This window comes from Bufo gargarizans, chromosome 5 (genome assembly GCF_014858855.1).
Source record: "Bufo gargarizans isolate SCDJY-AF-19 chromosome 5, ASM1485885v1, whole genome shotgun sequence".
NCBI classification, from domain to species: Eukaryota; Metazoa; Chordata; class Amphibia; order Anura; family Bufonidae; genus Bufo; species Bufo gargarizans.
In genome coordinates, this window is record NC_058084.1 from 319,065,998 (window position 1) to 319,083,388 (window position 17,391).

Below are 17,391 nucleotides of genomic sequence, written 5' to 3' on the forward strand. Positions count from 1 at the left end.
TTCTGCTTCAGGGAGGCCAGCACCTCAACTTTTATAGAGAGCAACTACAATAAAACTGGTGTAAAGGATCAGGTTCCTTCTTTCCCTTTCCAAAGGAGCTCTGAAAAATGAGGTGGAATCTGCTTGCTATGGGCAACTAAGCTAGTTTTCCTTTACACCAGTTTTGACAACTCTCCCTCGGTATGTCTATGCACTACACATGCAGATCAGAGCTTTCGATAAGGCTGTGTAATGCGTCCCCTCTGGTGGCACTGTAGGGTTACAGACTCTGTGGTTGTTAGCATCAGATCTGCTTAATTTCTGGAGCCTTTTCTAAGAAACAGATTGTTCAAAGCGCTAAACCCCTTTAACAGCGAATTATCCATAATGTAGATCCTTTATATAAGCACTATAACTTTATACCTTGATCTCTGTACTTCATAACTTATCTGATCCACACATTGACCCTATGTGATGGAGCGTTAGATTTAGATGGACCTGTGTAGACTAGTAGATTCTTTTGATATAAGAACAAACATCTGAAATCTATATTGCCGTTTTTATGCAGCTAGACTCTTGAGGTGCTACCACCGCAATAAAGCACAGTAGTGGGGTGAATAAAGCATTCCATAATTTTTTGACCTGCCCAATGCCCTAGTGAAGATTTACTGTCCCTCATCAAGTGACCGCTCCTTTTTTATGTTCCCAGGAATTCAGCAGTACCCCCTAAACTAGAAGTGCCCGTTACATCTGCCGTCTAGTGCAGGATCTGCAGCGTAGTGGTCTCACATATTCATTTTCCATATGTGTCATTAAGAGGTAGAAAACTGCTGACCACTGCACATTGTCATTTGATACACTGCTTTCCTTCCTCCCCGATGAACAAGGAATGGCACGGATATCCATGTAATTAGGCATAGTGTGGTCACATGACAGCCTGGTAGTAAGGATTGGTCCGTGCAATCTCCTAATGCAGATTTAGCTGTTAATTAGCAGCAAAACGAACAACTTGAGGCAGATTAAAGCAGAGTGGGTGCTCATAATGCAGCTTTTGTATCCAGCCTAGAGAGGCTTTCTTGTTCTAAAGGATATTTATGCCCTCCCTTCTCCCTCCTCTATTGCTTCAACCCACATCACTCCTGACTCCAATGCCGTGTGCCTTTACTGACTCTTAGCGCATTCTACGCTATTTCCTAAACTGCATATACATTCTTTCTATATAATGACCTTACGTGTGGCATTTGTGTACAGTGTAGCAAGTGGGATAAAGACCTTTTTTTCCTGCTTCAGGTCAGAAGCCCTACCCGTGTGCACAGTGTGATGCCTTCTTTTCCACTAAATCTAACTGTGAGCGCCATCTTTTACGCAAACACGGAGTTGCCAACCTCTCCTTAAGAAGAAACGGTCTTATGGCCCAGTCTAAAGAAAGTGATGTTGGATCTCATGATAGCACAGGTAGCACATTTAGCTTATTCTTTATTCTAAATAAGGAGCTACAGCTCAGTGTCTAGATATGTCACAACTGAATGTTCCTAGAGTCCATGGTGGACAGAAATGGCCGGCCTCTTTTGGGCTCTACCGTCAGCATATACGTTGGAAATTGCCTCCAAAGTATGCACTGATGTGTCCATAGACTTCATTTTCCAAATGTATTCCAAAAGTGCAGTTTTGACCTGTATATGTCACTATAAATTTTTTCTTTAACTATTAACAAGCACTAGTCGACCCATGTGAAGAGTGCAACTAAATAAGCTTATGGTGGTGTCTGGTATACATTTGGAAGCACACTTCACATCATGCAGAATATGCCCTTGTGCCCGTTTGAACAGAGCCTTAACTTTGTTGATTTTAGATATACTTAGATATTTGTATAGCTTTTGTCATAGCGTTTATGCATATACTAAATAGTAGATCATGCTTCTTTTGCAAACTATCTATACCATTCAGGTCCAGAAGTGCATTCATAAATCTGCTGTTTGTATGTTAGTGCTGACTTCACATCTCCCAGCAGCCCTCTCCTATGGTATCTGGACCGAACACACCCTGCTGTTTTGCATGGTGGAAGATGTAGGGGGGGAATTTCATGAGAGTAATACTTGAAATCGGCTTTGCTTGAGTCTATATTGGCATAAATTTCACCAACTGTATCAAATGTCGCATTTTATTTAATAAGTTAGTTTTTTCTTTAAACCTAACACTTTTGTCTACAAAAGCTACTCCAGTTTTCTTACTGGAGTCCCTTTGCGACTTTTTAAAACGGTATCGGTGATCAAGCTGGAGTGAAAGTCCTTAAACTAGCTAGCCCCACCCAGTTTTCCACGCATGTTTAAAAAATGTGAGTGGTGTAATAATGCAAAACTTTTTGGAGTGAAGGCATGATAAATTCCCCCATAGTGTTTAACATCAGAAAATAGTCTGTTGTGGTGAAAAAATTGGGTTTTCCTGAAATACGGTATTGGTGATCTATTTTCAGGAAAGGTCATCAGTATCCACTTGATCCACCCCCAGAAAATCAGCTGTTTGAAGGGGTAGCAGCACTCCTGCATCCTCACAGCATACCAAGCACAGTGACGTACATTGTTTAGTGGCTGTGCTTGGTATTGCAGGCTAGAACTTTTCACCAAAGGATCGGCCATTAAAATACAACTTGCCTGAACCTTCTTCCTCTAAAAATCATATGTCAGTGATCTCCGATCGAACATAATGAGTATGGGGGCCTTTAGCTTTTCAGGAGTCTGTCAGCACAGTATTAATGCATTACAGATGACAGCAGGCAGATTTGTGAAGGCAAAACTGAATGTGAATGGGCTATAAGATATGATGTAACAAAGATCAAGTAAAGCTAGCATTGTGTGTAGATGATCTTTAGTTGCAACCTGCTAAGTAGTTGTCAAAACTATACCGTCACCTGTCCCTGGCTATATACCGACCAGTGGATGTCAAGAATATTGGTACCTTTAACACTGCCTCTTGTGCTCAGTTGGGCCACTGCACTTGTTAATCAATTGAGGCAGTTTATGTAGGGCAATCTACTAAACTGTTGTCAATGTTTCTTTATAGACAGTCAGTCTGATGCAGACTTGTCGGCTTCAGAAGTTGATGTTCTAGACCTGACTTCTGGGGAAAGAGATAAAGCAGAGCAAGCTCCACAGACGGGCAGTGAACCGGAATCCAAGAACAAGCAAGCAGAGAATCAGACGGTAGATAAAGAGGAGTCTAAACAAGATGGAGAAGAGCAGTTAGAGGATGATGCTGTGAGCAACAAAAGCCTGGACCTTAATTTTGCAAGCAAGCTAATTGAGTTCAAGCTGTCAGCCAGCTGAGCAAGCTTCCAGCAACTCATGTGATGTTTGCGGGAAAAATTTTAAGTTTGCTGCCACTCTAGGCAGACATAAGAGGGCACACTCATGTGTAAGCAAGGGAGAAGAGAAACCTGTTGAATATGAATGCAATGACTTATCAACCCCTGCTTGTAATTTGACTCTTGTTCCTGCTGATGAGCAAGGCAGTCAAGATGAAATGCTGCCTGTTGACTTGAAAGTTTCTAAATCTACTGTGGAGGCCGAACCATTAGGTCAGAAGCAAATCGAAAACGAAGAGAACATGGAAGCTAAAATGGAAAATTCATTGGATAAAAGTGATGATGACAAGGTCCCAAAGTCGGGGACAAAGGCAGACAAACGAAAGAAGATCTGCACAGTCTGTAGGTAAACGTTTTTGGTCCCTTCAGGATCTCACAAGACATATGAGATCTCACACAGGTAAGTTTGCCCATGGGCAAATTGTTTTGTATTGATGCAACCCAAATCACCCAATTGGGTCATTCTCTCTTGTTCTATAGTTGTCCTTATACCTACAGTAGGTGTTGGCCGACACACTTGGCTTGGCTGAGCGTATATGTATTTTCAAGGGAGAGAGACTAGAATCAGTGGCTTATCTCCTGGGATAACAAGCGATCACCTGATCTTTCTCAACCCCATGAGATGAAGTGAGGAGTTCCCCATACACATTACAATGTCAGCTGGTCTTGCCAAAAATGGCAGGTTTGACCAGCAATAGTCTAATGTGTATTAAGGCTAGAGTCAGTTCCTGCCCAAGATAGTGGATTCTGTTCTCTTCTAACGCCCAGCCCCACATTCAACATATCAATAGAATTCATGTTATTTCTAGTATACATATCTATATATGTGTACCTGTACAGTACAGGGTAAAAATGCTTATCTTTTATCTTTTTATTTGTAGGTGAGCGGCCTTACAAATGTCAGACATGCGAACGCACTTTTACTCTAAAGCACAGTCTGGTTCGTCACCAGCGAATCCATCAGAAACTAAGAGATGCTAAAAGCCAAGGGAAGGAAAGCGACAAAGAGGAACGGCTGCTTAGAGGGGATGAAGAAAGCGATGCTGAGTCATTGCAGAGCAGTACACATCAGGTATCTGAAAATGAGTGTGATACGCCAGATCATGCTACAACCAGGAGCAAGAAAAGCCAGTCCCCCAATGTGGATGTGGATGCTGAGGAATCATCTCAAAACAATAAGACTGCATCTGTAAGAGACAGCCCAAAAGACAGCATTAAAGATCCAGACAGCCATACGTCCGCTGACCCCAAAAACGTAGAGGGTAGCAACAAGGAGCCTGAAAAATCTACTTTGAATCTTATAACCTCAGAGGAATCCCTGCCTGTTGTGGGGTCTAAATGAGCCAATGACAGGAGGTGCCCTTCATGCTTCGCTAAGACAGAATCATACTTACACTTGATTTTTTTTTTTCTGATAAATTTTCTACCGTGGCTTATGGCAGGCCATACCATGTGCCATAACCTTTGTTTAAATAGAAAAACTTTATATGGATATTGAGTGCCTTACTACTTTATTACGTGTTTTGGTATTACACTTTTTTCAATATTCAGTTTTGTACGTAAAAGAGGATATTAAGAGGACTTTTCCCATTGAAGCATTAAATATTTTTGTGTGTACATCAATCACTGTCTTTCCAGAGGTGGACTTTTCAGGTTGTGGAAAAAGTAATATGTTACTGCAGCCAATAACTGGAAGAACGTGAAATTGACAAGGTAAAGGAAAGGTTTTCCTCCTGATCTCTGCTAGTTTGCAACATTTCTGAGCTTTGAATTTGCCGTGGACTATTGTGCATATTACAAGCTCTGGATGAATTTATTCACAAAGCGTGTGGCAATCGCCATAAGCCAGAAAAAAGTAGCAGTTTCGAACATCACAACCTGATCCTGCACATAACATATCTGGTGTTATTATTGAGTAGTCGTTCTACCTCGGATGAACACAACAGAGGATTCAGCAGAAACATTACCACCAATGGACAGATCTGCCCACCTACGTCTCAATTCTGTTTGCTTGAATTCACCAGCTTACTAGTCTCTGCATTTTGCAGAACTGTTTGGGCAATATTTGCCTTTCAAAAAATTACCAAGTAACTTTTGAGTCCTGGTATTATTAAATATGTATAAATATAAACTTTTTGCTTATTTTTATTTTTTCTCCGAAAATGTTAGCCTTTGGCAGTTCTTTTGCATTGCACCATTCCAACCCTGTTCTTGTTGAAAACAGAGGCTTGTGCGCAATAAGGTAAATGCAGACTTTCATGTGTCCTGCCGTTGAGGTTGAGGACAGAAGGTGGACTGTGAAACGAAGCAAAGAGTGCTGTCTTCCAATATAAGATGCCTTACCTTCAAGTTTTGACCTTTGTTTTTAGGCAGGATTGTACTACTGGTGAGAAGAAAGCGAGGAAGAGGAGCTAGATTAGAATATGTACTATGGCGCTTGAAGATGAGCCTGTTTAAGAATGGTGTTTGTATGTGTGTGTGTATATATATAAATATATATAGTGTGCATGTTGGGTATATTTACGTGTATGTGTATATTTTGCATATCACACGTAAGATACAAATATTGAATGGGCTGTTTATTATATATTAAGTACTCTACTGTAACTGTGCAATTTGCCCCCTCGGTTTCTTGTGACCTCTAGGACCTGAAATTAAATGTATAATGTTTGGTATTATAGGCCATACGCCTCCCTTTACACCGTTCATACACGTATATCAGTTACTGAGTTCTGATTTGTCCATGGCGTGGGTTGCCTGTGTCGGGGAGACTGGTATTACTAAGGTCCTGTTCTGGCTACTGGCACATTGTGTGTGGTTGCTGGCGGTATTGCCTCCACATTTCCATAGAGCGGTATTTGACCTTAATCCTAAGCATTTTACCTGATTTAAAAATTACTTTTGATTTTTTTTTTTATGCGTTTAGTTAGTCACTTCAACTTTTAAAAATTTGATTTGGCCATAGGGAGATGCTTCCTATTATAACTCCTAAATTGTTCTAGACTTAGAGACTAAATAGGGGGCCAAATCCGAGAGGGATCATTCAGTACTACACTGTCACAGTATCTGTGCAATGCCTGACAATCAACTGAATGACCAATTTAACAAAGCAGCAGCTAAAGCGACGCCTTTCTAAAAACAGTAGTTGGAAACTAACATATTTCTATATGGGATGAGCAGATATATAGACACATGACTAGTTCTGGAGAATGATAAATCACAACCAATGATTCCTTCTTATTTTCTTTTTACAAAGTGTTCTTATTAATCAGAATCAATTAAAGGACAAGTCTGTATTTTAGTCATTTTCTTTTAAGTTGTATGTCTCCAGACTTTTGATGTTACATGTTATACTGTAAAGTGATGTACCCGACCTAATCAGCCCATCAGAACAGAGGGACGTTTGTTAGCAATAATGAAAATGGAATGAAAGCTTTATTTAATGTATGTATACCCTGATAGATAAGGTCTTTATCGTATTTCTTTTGTCTAAATACAAATATATCATTAATGAATATAATATGAGTTGTTCCCAAACTATTGTGTCTTTTGGATATTAAACTGTGAAGTATATGCCATGATTGAACTCTGGGTGAATCGTAGATATTTAGATTGCATGTTCAGCTAATTTTTGTCCTTTTTTCCTTTCTCTTTATTTCCTCTCAGGGCTTTGCAGATTGATTTATTATTATTATTATTTTTTTTTTTTTGAATTATTGTACAATATTTGTTTTGTCATTTCTACGTTTCAGATTAAGTGCTCCATATATTTAAAGTTGAGGTCATGAAATCACTACGATAAGCACTTGATTGTGAATGCAATAAAAGCCCAGTCACATAGATGATGATCCTGTGGGCTAGACACATTTCCACAGACCCCAATTCATTTTCTTCCTGTCCTCTAACTGTATGAACAACATTAGCAACTACATCCCATTGTAAGGGGAAGCCATGGTGAAAATGTCAAAATTCATATTTTTTCTAAAGGGAACTTCAACTGCTGCTATGCATTATGTACAAGACTGGTCTATGCCACATGAACAGAGAATCATTTTTGTTTTGGTACTTGTTTCCTCCTTTTTATTCAGCTGTACAGTACTTCCAAATTCAGAATAAAATGCTGTTCTGTATGAAACAATCTAAGCAATAAAATGTTATATTTAAAATTTAACTTATATTAGGCTGCACTTTGTGAGTACACAAACATGTGAAAGTCATGGCTGGACACCAAAAATTGTAAAGCCTGTCTTTACACAAGCCAAGGATCGGGGCAGTTTTCTGGAAGGTGCATTTCCGGTAATTGGCCTGAGTAAGGCACTTGCGTTAAATCCTCCTGCGAGAACTCATCATATCTGCCATATACGTACACTACCTTTCCCCGCCAGACCCCATTGACTATAATGGAACCCAGTGAAAAGTCAGCCGGTTTCTGGCATAAGTACCGGGAGTCGGCCAGGAGAAAAAGCGCTGCAAGCAATGTTTTTTTTGTCGTCCGGAAGAATCCCTGCACTAATGCCGGAAACAGACTAGTTCCCCACATGGTCTCATTATAGGTTGTGTTTACATTTCCCTTTCGGAGATACGGCTGCCTGATCTGGCGCAAATGCCGGCTCTCGGCCAGACAAAAAATTATTGCATGCAACTGTTTTTGTCCTGTGAAAACCCTGCATTTATCCAATAAATCGGCTAGATCACCGCTGGACCACAATGCAGTCAATGGAGATCCGGAGGTGAAGTAGAGGATCTGGCAGGCTGCTCTGTGTCGGCACAGCCTGACAGATGTCCGAACGGAGATTTTAACAAAGCCATAGTCAGGGGGTCCTGGTGGTGCTCTGGCCTTTTCCAGCTACACTACATACAATGAACTAGGCTGTGAAACTAGCCGAAGGGTCCTTTTACATCGACTGATGATCAGGCAGAATATCGGAGAGGAGCATTTGTATAAAAGCTTGTCCTCAATAATTGGCCTGTGTAAAAGGTGCTGGCGATCACCATGAAAGAACAGATGCTCACTGACCTGGTGATCCTGTTGTTCTGCCAGCATCAAAAATCATTGCTCCTATATAGCAGATTGTGCTGTCTAAACGGCGATCTGCTGCCCAGGAACAATGATTCTTTATGGGGACAACTGATCACTGTAGTATTCGATTGTCTCTATACAGCGGAAGTGATTGCTGTGTGTGAATTTAGCCCTCATCTCCGCTGAAAATCAAGCAGTTATCGAACGCCTGCTTCATTCCAGATAATTTGCCTTATTACCGGTTTGTGTAAAAGGCCCTTAAAGTGGCACTGCTTTCAGTGAACTTTTGATATGTCATAGGGACATATCAAAACTTTAGATCAGTGGGGGTCTGAGTGCTGAGACCCCCACTGATCTTTAGAACAAGGGGAAAGAAGTGCTCACTTAGCCTTAGTGTGTCTGTAAGATCTCCCACGTTCCCTGCCACCAAACAGGCCAGCGCTTCTTCCTATAGTGTGCAAGCACGGCTATCACTGCTAGATTGCAGGGTGGTCGTAAACCCCTGGATACGAGAAGTGTATAATGTGATGGAAAAATGAATCAAGCCAGCAATTGAGGCAACATGGTACATTACTGGATCTTTTTCAGCAGAGCCAGTGACCTTCCAGGTCTCTGCTAGGTGGAGACTTCTGCCTAGCAGTATTCCCAGTGATGCCACTGGCAGTAATGAGTGGGCTTTAGCGCTGCGCAGTGCTAAAGCCTGCCCATAAGTGTCAGTGATGTCACCTGGAACACTGGTACGTGGAAGTCTCCGCCAAGCAGTGTAAATTTGTAAACAAAAATGCCCTTGCCCTATGCTATACAGCGCAGGGCAAGGGTTGGCATCAGAGCATAAAATGTTCCAATGCTCATCTCAGAGGGGCTACGTGGTTGAAGAAGGGGATATATGTCAGTGTTCAGCTATGAACCTGGACTTTAAAGTGGATTTACTGGACCCCGATATTCAAGCAGATTATTGGGAACGACAGTCTGCCCTTGTAAATGTGCTGCCGATGAACGGGCTGTCGGGATGGAACGCTTCCTTCCTGACAATTGGTTGTTAAATCAGGAAGTGTAAACCTGCCTTTAGACAAGGAAACCTGCCAGCCTGTTTCCACCCTCCAAACTAACTGGAATACTTTTATGGTATCATGTTGTGGTTCCTGATGGTGTTCTTTTCTTCTTTTTCTGACTTCTGAATGTACTAATCTTTATTCCTCGCTTCTGCTGTATCCTAATGAGCCATTTGAAGTCAAGAAGGCTGGCAACTACTAACGAAGTCTAGCTAACTATCTAAACCCTGCCCCTTCTGTGACTAACCTCTTCAGCGCCATAAAACTCAGCAAGCCTCCCGATATCTCCCATGTACTGCTGTGTAGCGCATGAGCAGTAGCTTTGGATGTACTCATTCCACTTTCGGTTCCTTACTGTGCATGTGCTGAACTCCAAGAACATGTAGTCTCAAGCCTGTTCTCGAAGTTTAGTGCATGCGCAATGAGGAACTTATGTCAGAATGAGTACACTCAGCTTTACTGCTCATGTGCCAACAGACCTACACAACAGCATATGCACAAGATATTGGGAGGCATAGTGAGCTGTCAGGAGGGCCAGATACACTGAAGAGGTCAGTCGAAGGAGAAGTAGCAGGTTAGCATGAGTTCAAGGCAGTAGGTATCGGCTTCCTCCACATCAAATGGCTCATTAGCAAATTACTGGAGCAGGGAATAAAGATAATTCTTAGTGCATTTAAAAGTCTGAAAAAGATAAGAATACCATTAGGAACCATATGATGACACTATGAAGGTATTCCAGTTGGTTTGGTGGGCAATAACAGACTGACTGGTTCATATTAATTCAATACCTGGTCTTAAAGCCCATGTACCACCTTTAGTGGCAATTTTTTTTATTTATTATTGCATTGTACACATTTTGAGCTAAAAATCATTTTTTTCAATTGGTATTTATTAAAACGAGCTGTTTTCCTTGTACAGCAGTGGGTTTATCTACTAGCAGGACCTGTAATTTTTGCTCTGCTCAGTCAGGCAGGGAGCCGAGGGGCTCCTTATTTCTGCTCTCTGATATTATTATTACTGGTAAGAATGTGGCCTAAATAAGTGTTTATGACCTTTTTACTAATTTAGAGATAAGGGTTATTAGATGACTGGCACAATGGGAAAGTACCATTCACACAGCTAGAAAAACAGTTAACCCCTTGTCACAGAATGGCTCAATATTGTTAATAAAGACCAATTTAAAAAAAATATATTTTCAGCCCAAAATGAGTAAAATGCAACCATAATTTTTTTTTTTACATAGCCTTTAAAGGCACCCTGAAAAACGTACCAATAATTATGAATACCTACACAAACTAAGGCCTCATGCACATGAACATATTTTCTCTCCGTGTCTGTTCAGTTTTTCATTCCTTTTTTTGCGGACCGCATGCGGAAGCATTTATAGGTCCGCAAAAAAAAGGCAGGTACTCAGTGTGCATTACGTTTCTGTATGTCTGTATTTCTGTTCCGCCAAAAAATAGAACATGTCCTATTATTGTCTGCATTACGGACCAGGATAGTACTGTTCTATTAAGGGCCAGCTGTTCCGTTCCTCAAAATACGGAATGCACACAAACATCATCCATATTATTTGCGGATCTGTTTTTGGCGGACTGCAAAATACATACTGTGCATGAGGCCTAATAGATGAAGTACAGACAGAAGCACAAGTTGTGCATTTGAATTTCATCATGCTGTGAGACGGGTGCACTTTTAAAAATGTCATTAAAATATGACCTATTGTTTAAATCATTTTTTATGTTTACACATTTATTAGAATGGTGAGTTTTCTTCTTTTTTTTCATGTAACTACTGCATCAATGTAAATCCTGCAATTTTTATACTGGCCACTAGGCTTAAAGGGAACCTGTCATCAACTTTATGCTGACCTCAATGAGGGCAGAATAAAATGGTGACAGAAATGCTGATGTCAGCGGTGTGTCACTCATGAGCTAATAAGTGGTTGCTGAGAACCAGCATCATAACCATTGCAGCCTGGGCCTGGAAAAGAGTCAAATCTACTTGAGAAGAGTCCTGTTTATCCATAATCTCCTGCCCTCCCGACCCTCTGCTGATGATTGGCAGTTCTGTCCTAAAGAGAGAAAACTAGGTAGAAGCCGGTCAGTCATCAGCAGGTGGGCAGGAGAGCAGGAATTCATGAATAACCAGGACTCTTCTCAGGTGGCCGGGACTCTTTTCCAGGCCCAGTCTGCAAGGATTGTGATGCTGGTTCTCAGCAACCACTTAATTTTACCTTATAAATGACAGACCGCTGAGATCAACTCACCTGTCTCTCTACTTTATTCTGCCGTTAGTATGGGTAGCATAAAGTTGATGACAGGTTCCCTTTAATAATAGTAGCTACTGAAAAGGAAATTAAGACCTATCATTATTACCACAGGCAGAATTACAATGACAAATAACACCTCTAAGTACATTACCTTGAAAAGGTATTCATACCCCTAGAATTGTTCCACATTTATTTCACGTTACACCAACAAACAGGCTACTTTCACACTAGCGTTTCTATTGATATCAGTCATAGGGTCTCAATACCGGAAAAAAATGCTTCCGTTTTGTCCCCATTCATTGTCAATGGGGACAAAACGTAACTGAACAGAACGGATTGCTCCAAAATGTGTTCCGTTTGGTTGCGTTCCCGCACCAGAGAGCAAACCGCAGCAAGCTGCTGTTTTCTTTCTGTCATGGAATGTGGAGCAAGACTGATCCGTCATGACCAACAATGCAAGTCAATGGGGAAGGATCCGTTAAACTTTGACACAATACAAAACGGATCCGTCCCCCATTGACTTTCAGTGGAGTTCATGACTGATCTGTCTTGGCTATGTTAAAGATAATACAACCGGATCTGTTCATAACGCATGCAGATGGTTGCATTATCAGTAACGGAAGCATTTTTTCGGAATCCTGCTGTATCCAGCAAAAACGCTAGTGTGAAAGTAGCCTTAAAAGGGTTCTCCAAAAGTATCAAATGTCCCCTTATTCGCCGGGCACCCCACATGGAATATACTTACCCCGGTCCCCGCATCGGCACTGCTGCCTCTCCCTGCACATGGATGAAAACATTCAGTGTAGGGGGGGAAGGCGGGGGGGGAGAAGGGGAGTCTCCCTAGCGTCACCAGCGATGCTAGGGAGGCTCATCCCCGTCTGCCATTTTTTTGCCCATTCTTCTGTGCAAAATAGCTCAAGCTCAATCAGATTGGATGGAGAGCGTCTGTGAACAGCAATTTTCAATAAGATTTAGGTCTGGAATTTGACAGGTCAATTCTAAAACATGAATGTGCTTCGATCTAAACCATTCCATTGTAGCTCTGTGCTCTATGTTTAGGACCATTGTCCAGCTGGAAGGTGAACCTCCACCCCAGTCTCACATCTTTTGCAGCCTCTACCAGGTTTTTCTCCAGATTGACCTGTATTTAGCTCCAACCATCTTCCCATCACCTTTGCCCAGATTCAGTCACTGCTGAAGAAGATGGTGTGTTCACGGTGATGTGCAGTGTTTTACACCACACACCAAAAATTTCAACTTCAGTCTCATCTGACCAGAGCACCTTCATCCACATGTTTTCTGTGTCCCCTACATGGCTTGTGGCAAACTGCAAACAGGACTTCTTATGACTTGCTCTCAATTTTTTTTTCTTTTTGCTACTCTTCCATAAAGGCCAGAATTGTGGAGTACATAACTAATAGTTGTCCTTTGGACAGTTTCTCCCACCTGAGCTGTGGATCTCTGCAGCTCCTCCAGTTACCATGGGCCTCTTGGCTGCTTTTTTAATTAGTGCTCTGGGCTGTCATTTTAGGTGGATGGCCATGTCTTGGTAGGTTTGCAGTTGTGCCATGCGCCTTCCATTTTCGGATCATGGATTGAACAGTGCTTCCTGAGATGTTTGGAGCTTGGGATTTTATTTTTTATTTTTTATAACCTTACCCCGCTAGACACTTCTCCACAACTTTATCCCTGACCTGTCTGCCGTGTTCCTTGGTTTTCATGATGCTGTTTGATCACTTGTAACAAACCTCTGGGGCCTTCACAGAACAGCTGTAGGTATACTGAGAATAAATTACACACAGGTAGGCTCTATTTTCTAATTAGGTGACTTCTGAAGATAATTGGTCACACTGGATTTTATTTAGAGATATCTGGAGTACAGGGGGTTGAATACAAAATCACACTACACTTTTCTTTGTGTCTATAGCCCATATAGCTCCTCACAAAAGACAGAAAGCCTTAAAGGGGTTTTATGAGACCTCTGGATAGGTCATTAGTATCTGATCGGTGGGTGTCCAAAACCTGGAACCCCCACTGATCACAGTGTTGTCTATTCACTTCAATGGGGCTGAGCTGCCCCTAGGCCATGTGACCAATGAAAGTGATGTCACATAGCCTAGGCAAAGCTGTAAGAAGGCCGCATCGCTACTACCAACGCTGGTGCCTTCTCAAACAGCTGATCAGTGGGGTCCCAGGTGTCAGGCACCCACCAATTAGATACTGATGAAGTCTTGGAAAACCCCTTTAATATCTGTTAGACCTAGTGGCCAGTGTGAAAATTGCAGGATTATATACAATTTTTTATTATAGGCAGTGACATGGAAAAATTAGAAAAACGTGAATTCATAAAAAAAAAAATATATATATATATATATATATATATTAACATAAAAATGTGATTTAAAGAATAGATTATTTTCTGATGACACATTTCTTTTAACCACCTCCCGACCGCTGTACGCGTATATGCGTCCGGGAGGTGGTTGCTTTATTCCTCCTGGACGCATATACGCGTCTTCTCGCGAGACGCGAGATTTCCTGTGAACGCGCGCGCTCACAGGAACGGAAGGTAAGCGAGTGGATCTCCAGCCTGCCAGCGGCGATCGCTCGCTGGCAGGCTGGAGATCCGAATTTTTTAACCCCTAACAGGTATATTAGACGCTGTTTTCATAACAGCGTCTAATATACCTCCTACCTGGTCCTCTGGTGGTCCCTTTTGTTAGGATCGACCACCAGAGGACTCAGGTAGGTCAGTACAGTCCCACCAAACACCACACTACACTACACTACACCCCCCCCCCCGTCACTTATTAACCCCTTATAAACCCCTGATCACCCCATATAAACTCCCTGATCACCCCCCTGTCATTGATCACCGCCCTGTCATTGATCACCCCCCTGTCAGGCTCCGTTCAGACGTCCGTATGATTTTTACGGATCCACGGATACATGGATCGGATCTGCAAAAAGCATACGGACGTCTGAATGGAGCCTTACAGGGGGGTGATCAATGACAGGCGGGTGATCACCCATATACACTCCCTGATCACCCCCTGTCATTGATCACCCCCCTGTCATTGATCACTCCCCTGTAAGGCTCCATTCAGACGTCCGCATGATTTTTACGGATCCATGGATACATGGATCGGATCCGCAAAACACATGCGGACGTCTGAATGGAGCCTTACAGGGGGTGATCAATGACAGGCGGGTGATCACCCATATACACTCCCTGATCACCCCCCTGTCATTGATAACCCCCCTGTAAGGCTCCATTCAGACGTCCGCATGCGTTTTGTGGATCCGATCCATGTATCCATGGATCCGTAAAAAATCATGCGGATGTCTGAATGGAGCCTTACAGGGGGGGTGATCAGTGACAGGGGGGTGATCACCCTGATTACCCTGATCACCCCCTGTCATTGATAACCCCCCTGTAAGGCTCCATTCAAACGTCCGCATGCGTTTTGTGGATCCGATCCATGTATCCGTAAAAAATCATGCGGATGTCTGAATGGAGCCTTACAGGGGGGGTGATCAGTGACAGGGGGGTGATTACCCTGATCACCCCCTGTCATTGATAACCCCCCTGTAAGGCTCCATTCAGACGTCCGCATGCGTTCTGTGGATCCGATCCATGGATCCGTAAAAAATCATGCGGATGTCTGAATGGAGCCTTACAGGGGGGGTGATCAGTGACAGGGGGGTGATCACCCTGATTACCCTGATCACCCCCTGTCATTGATAACCCCCCTGTAAGGCTCCATTCAGACGTCCGCATGCGTTCTGTGGATCCGATCCATGTATCCATGGATCCGTAAAAAATCATGCGGATGTCTGAATGGAGCCTTACAGGGGGGGTGATCAGTGACAGGGGGGTGATCACCCTGATTACCCTGATCACCCCCTGTCATTGATAACCCCCCTGTAAGGCTCCATTCAGACGTCCGCATGCGTTCTGTGGATCCGATCCATGTATCCATGTATCCGTAAAAAATCATGCGGATGTCTGAATGGAGCCTTACGGGGGGGTGATCAGTGACAGGGGGGTGATCACCCTGATTACCCTGATCACCCCCTGTCATTGATAACCCCCCTGTAAGGCTCCATTCAGACGTCCGCATGCGTTCTGTGGATCCGATCCATGTATCCATGGATCCGTAAAAAATCATGCGGATGTCTGAATGGAGCCTTACAGGGGGGGTGATCAGTGACAGGGGGGTGATCACCCTGATTACCCTGATCACCCCCTGTCATTGATAACCCCCCTGTAAGGCTCCATTCAGACGTCCGCATGCGTTTTGTGGATCCGATCCATGTATCCATGGATCCGTAAAAAATCATGCGGATGTCTGAATGGAGCCTTACAGGGGGGGTGATCAGTGACAGGGGGGTGATCACCCTGATTACCCTGATCACCCCCTGTCATTGATAACCCCCCTGTAAGGCTCCATTCAGACGTCCGCATGCGTTCTGTGGATCCGATCCATGTATCCATGGATCCGTAAAAAATCATGCGGATGTCTGAATGGAGCCTTACAGGGGGGGTGATCAATGACAGGGGGGTGATCAGGGAGTCTATATGGGTGATCACCCCCCTGTCATTGATCACCCCCCTGTCATTGATCACCCCCCCCCCCCCCCCCCCTGGTAAGGCTCCATTCAGACATTTTTTTTGGCACAAGTTAGCGGAAATTTTTTGTTTGTTTTTGTTTTTGTTTTTTCTTACTAAGTCTCATATTCTACTAACTTGTGTCAAAAAATAAAATCTCACATGGACGCACCATACCCCTCACGGAATCCAAATGCGTAAACATTTTTAGACATTTATATTCCAGACTTCTTCTCACGCTTTAGGGCCCCTAAAAAGCCAGGGCAGTATAAATACCCCACATGTGACCCCATTTCGGAAAGAAGACACCCCAAGGTATTCCGTGAGGGGCATATTGAGTCCATGAAAGATTGAAATTTTTGTCCTAAGTTAGCGGAAAGTGAGACTTTGTGAGAAAAAAACAAAAAAAATCAATATCCGCTAACTTATGCAAAAAAATAAAAATTCTAGGAACTCGCCATGCCCCTCATTGAATACCTTGGGGTGTCTTCTTTCCAAAGTGGGGTCACATGTGGGGTATTTATACTGCCCTGGCTTTTTAGGGGCCCGAAAGTGTGAGAAGAAGTCTGGGATCCAAATGTCTAAAAATGCCCTCCTAAAAGGAATTTGGGCCCCTTTGCGCATCTAGGCTGCAAAAAAGTGTCACACATGTGGTATCGCCGTACTCAGGAGAAGTTGGGGAATGTGTTTTGGGGTGTCATTTTACATATACCCATGCTGGGTGAGATAAATATCTTGGTCAAATGCCAACTTTGTATAAAAAAATGGGAAAAGTTGTCTTTTGCCAAGATATTTCTCTCACCCAGCATGGGTATATGTAAAATGACCCCCCAAAACACATTACCCAACTTCTCCTGAGTACGGCGATACCACATGTGTGACACTTTTTTGCTGCCAAGGTGGGCAAAGGGGCACCTTTCGGATTTCGCAGGCCATTTTTTACACATTTTGATTGCAAGGTACTTCTTACACATTTGGGCCCCTAAATTGCCAGGGCAGTATAACTACGCCACAAGTGACCCCATTTTGGAAAGAAGACACCCCAAGGTATTCCGTGAGGGGCACGGCGAGTTCCTAGAATTTTTTATTTTTTGT

At 42.9% G+C, this 17,391-nt stretch overlaps 1 protein-coding gene across 1 annotated transcript in view; it reads left to right on the forward strand.

Moving 5' to 3' along the window:
• RREB1 (ras responsive element binding protein 1) overlaps positions 1 to 7,511 on the forward strand; it is a 72,779-nt gene extending 65,268 nt beyond the window's left edge. The window contains 5 exon segments of the mRNA XM_044292955.1: positions 1,270 to 1,434; positions 3,040 to 3,298; positions 3,300 to 3,684; positions 3,686 to 3,740; positions 4,222 to 7,511. Coding sequence (XP_044148890.1) covers positions 1,270 to 1,434; positions 3,040 to 3,298; positions 3,300 to 3,684; positions 3,686 to 3,740; positions 4,222 to 4,682 — 1,325 coding nt within the window. The 3' untranslated portion in view covers positions 4,683 to 7,511.
• The last annotated feature ends 9,880 nt before the right edge of the window (positions 7,512 to 17,391 follow it).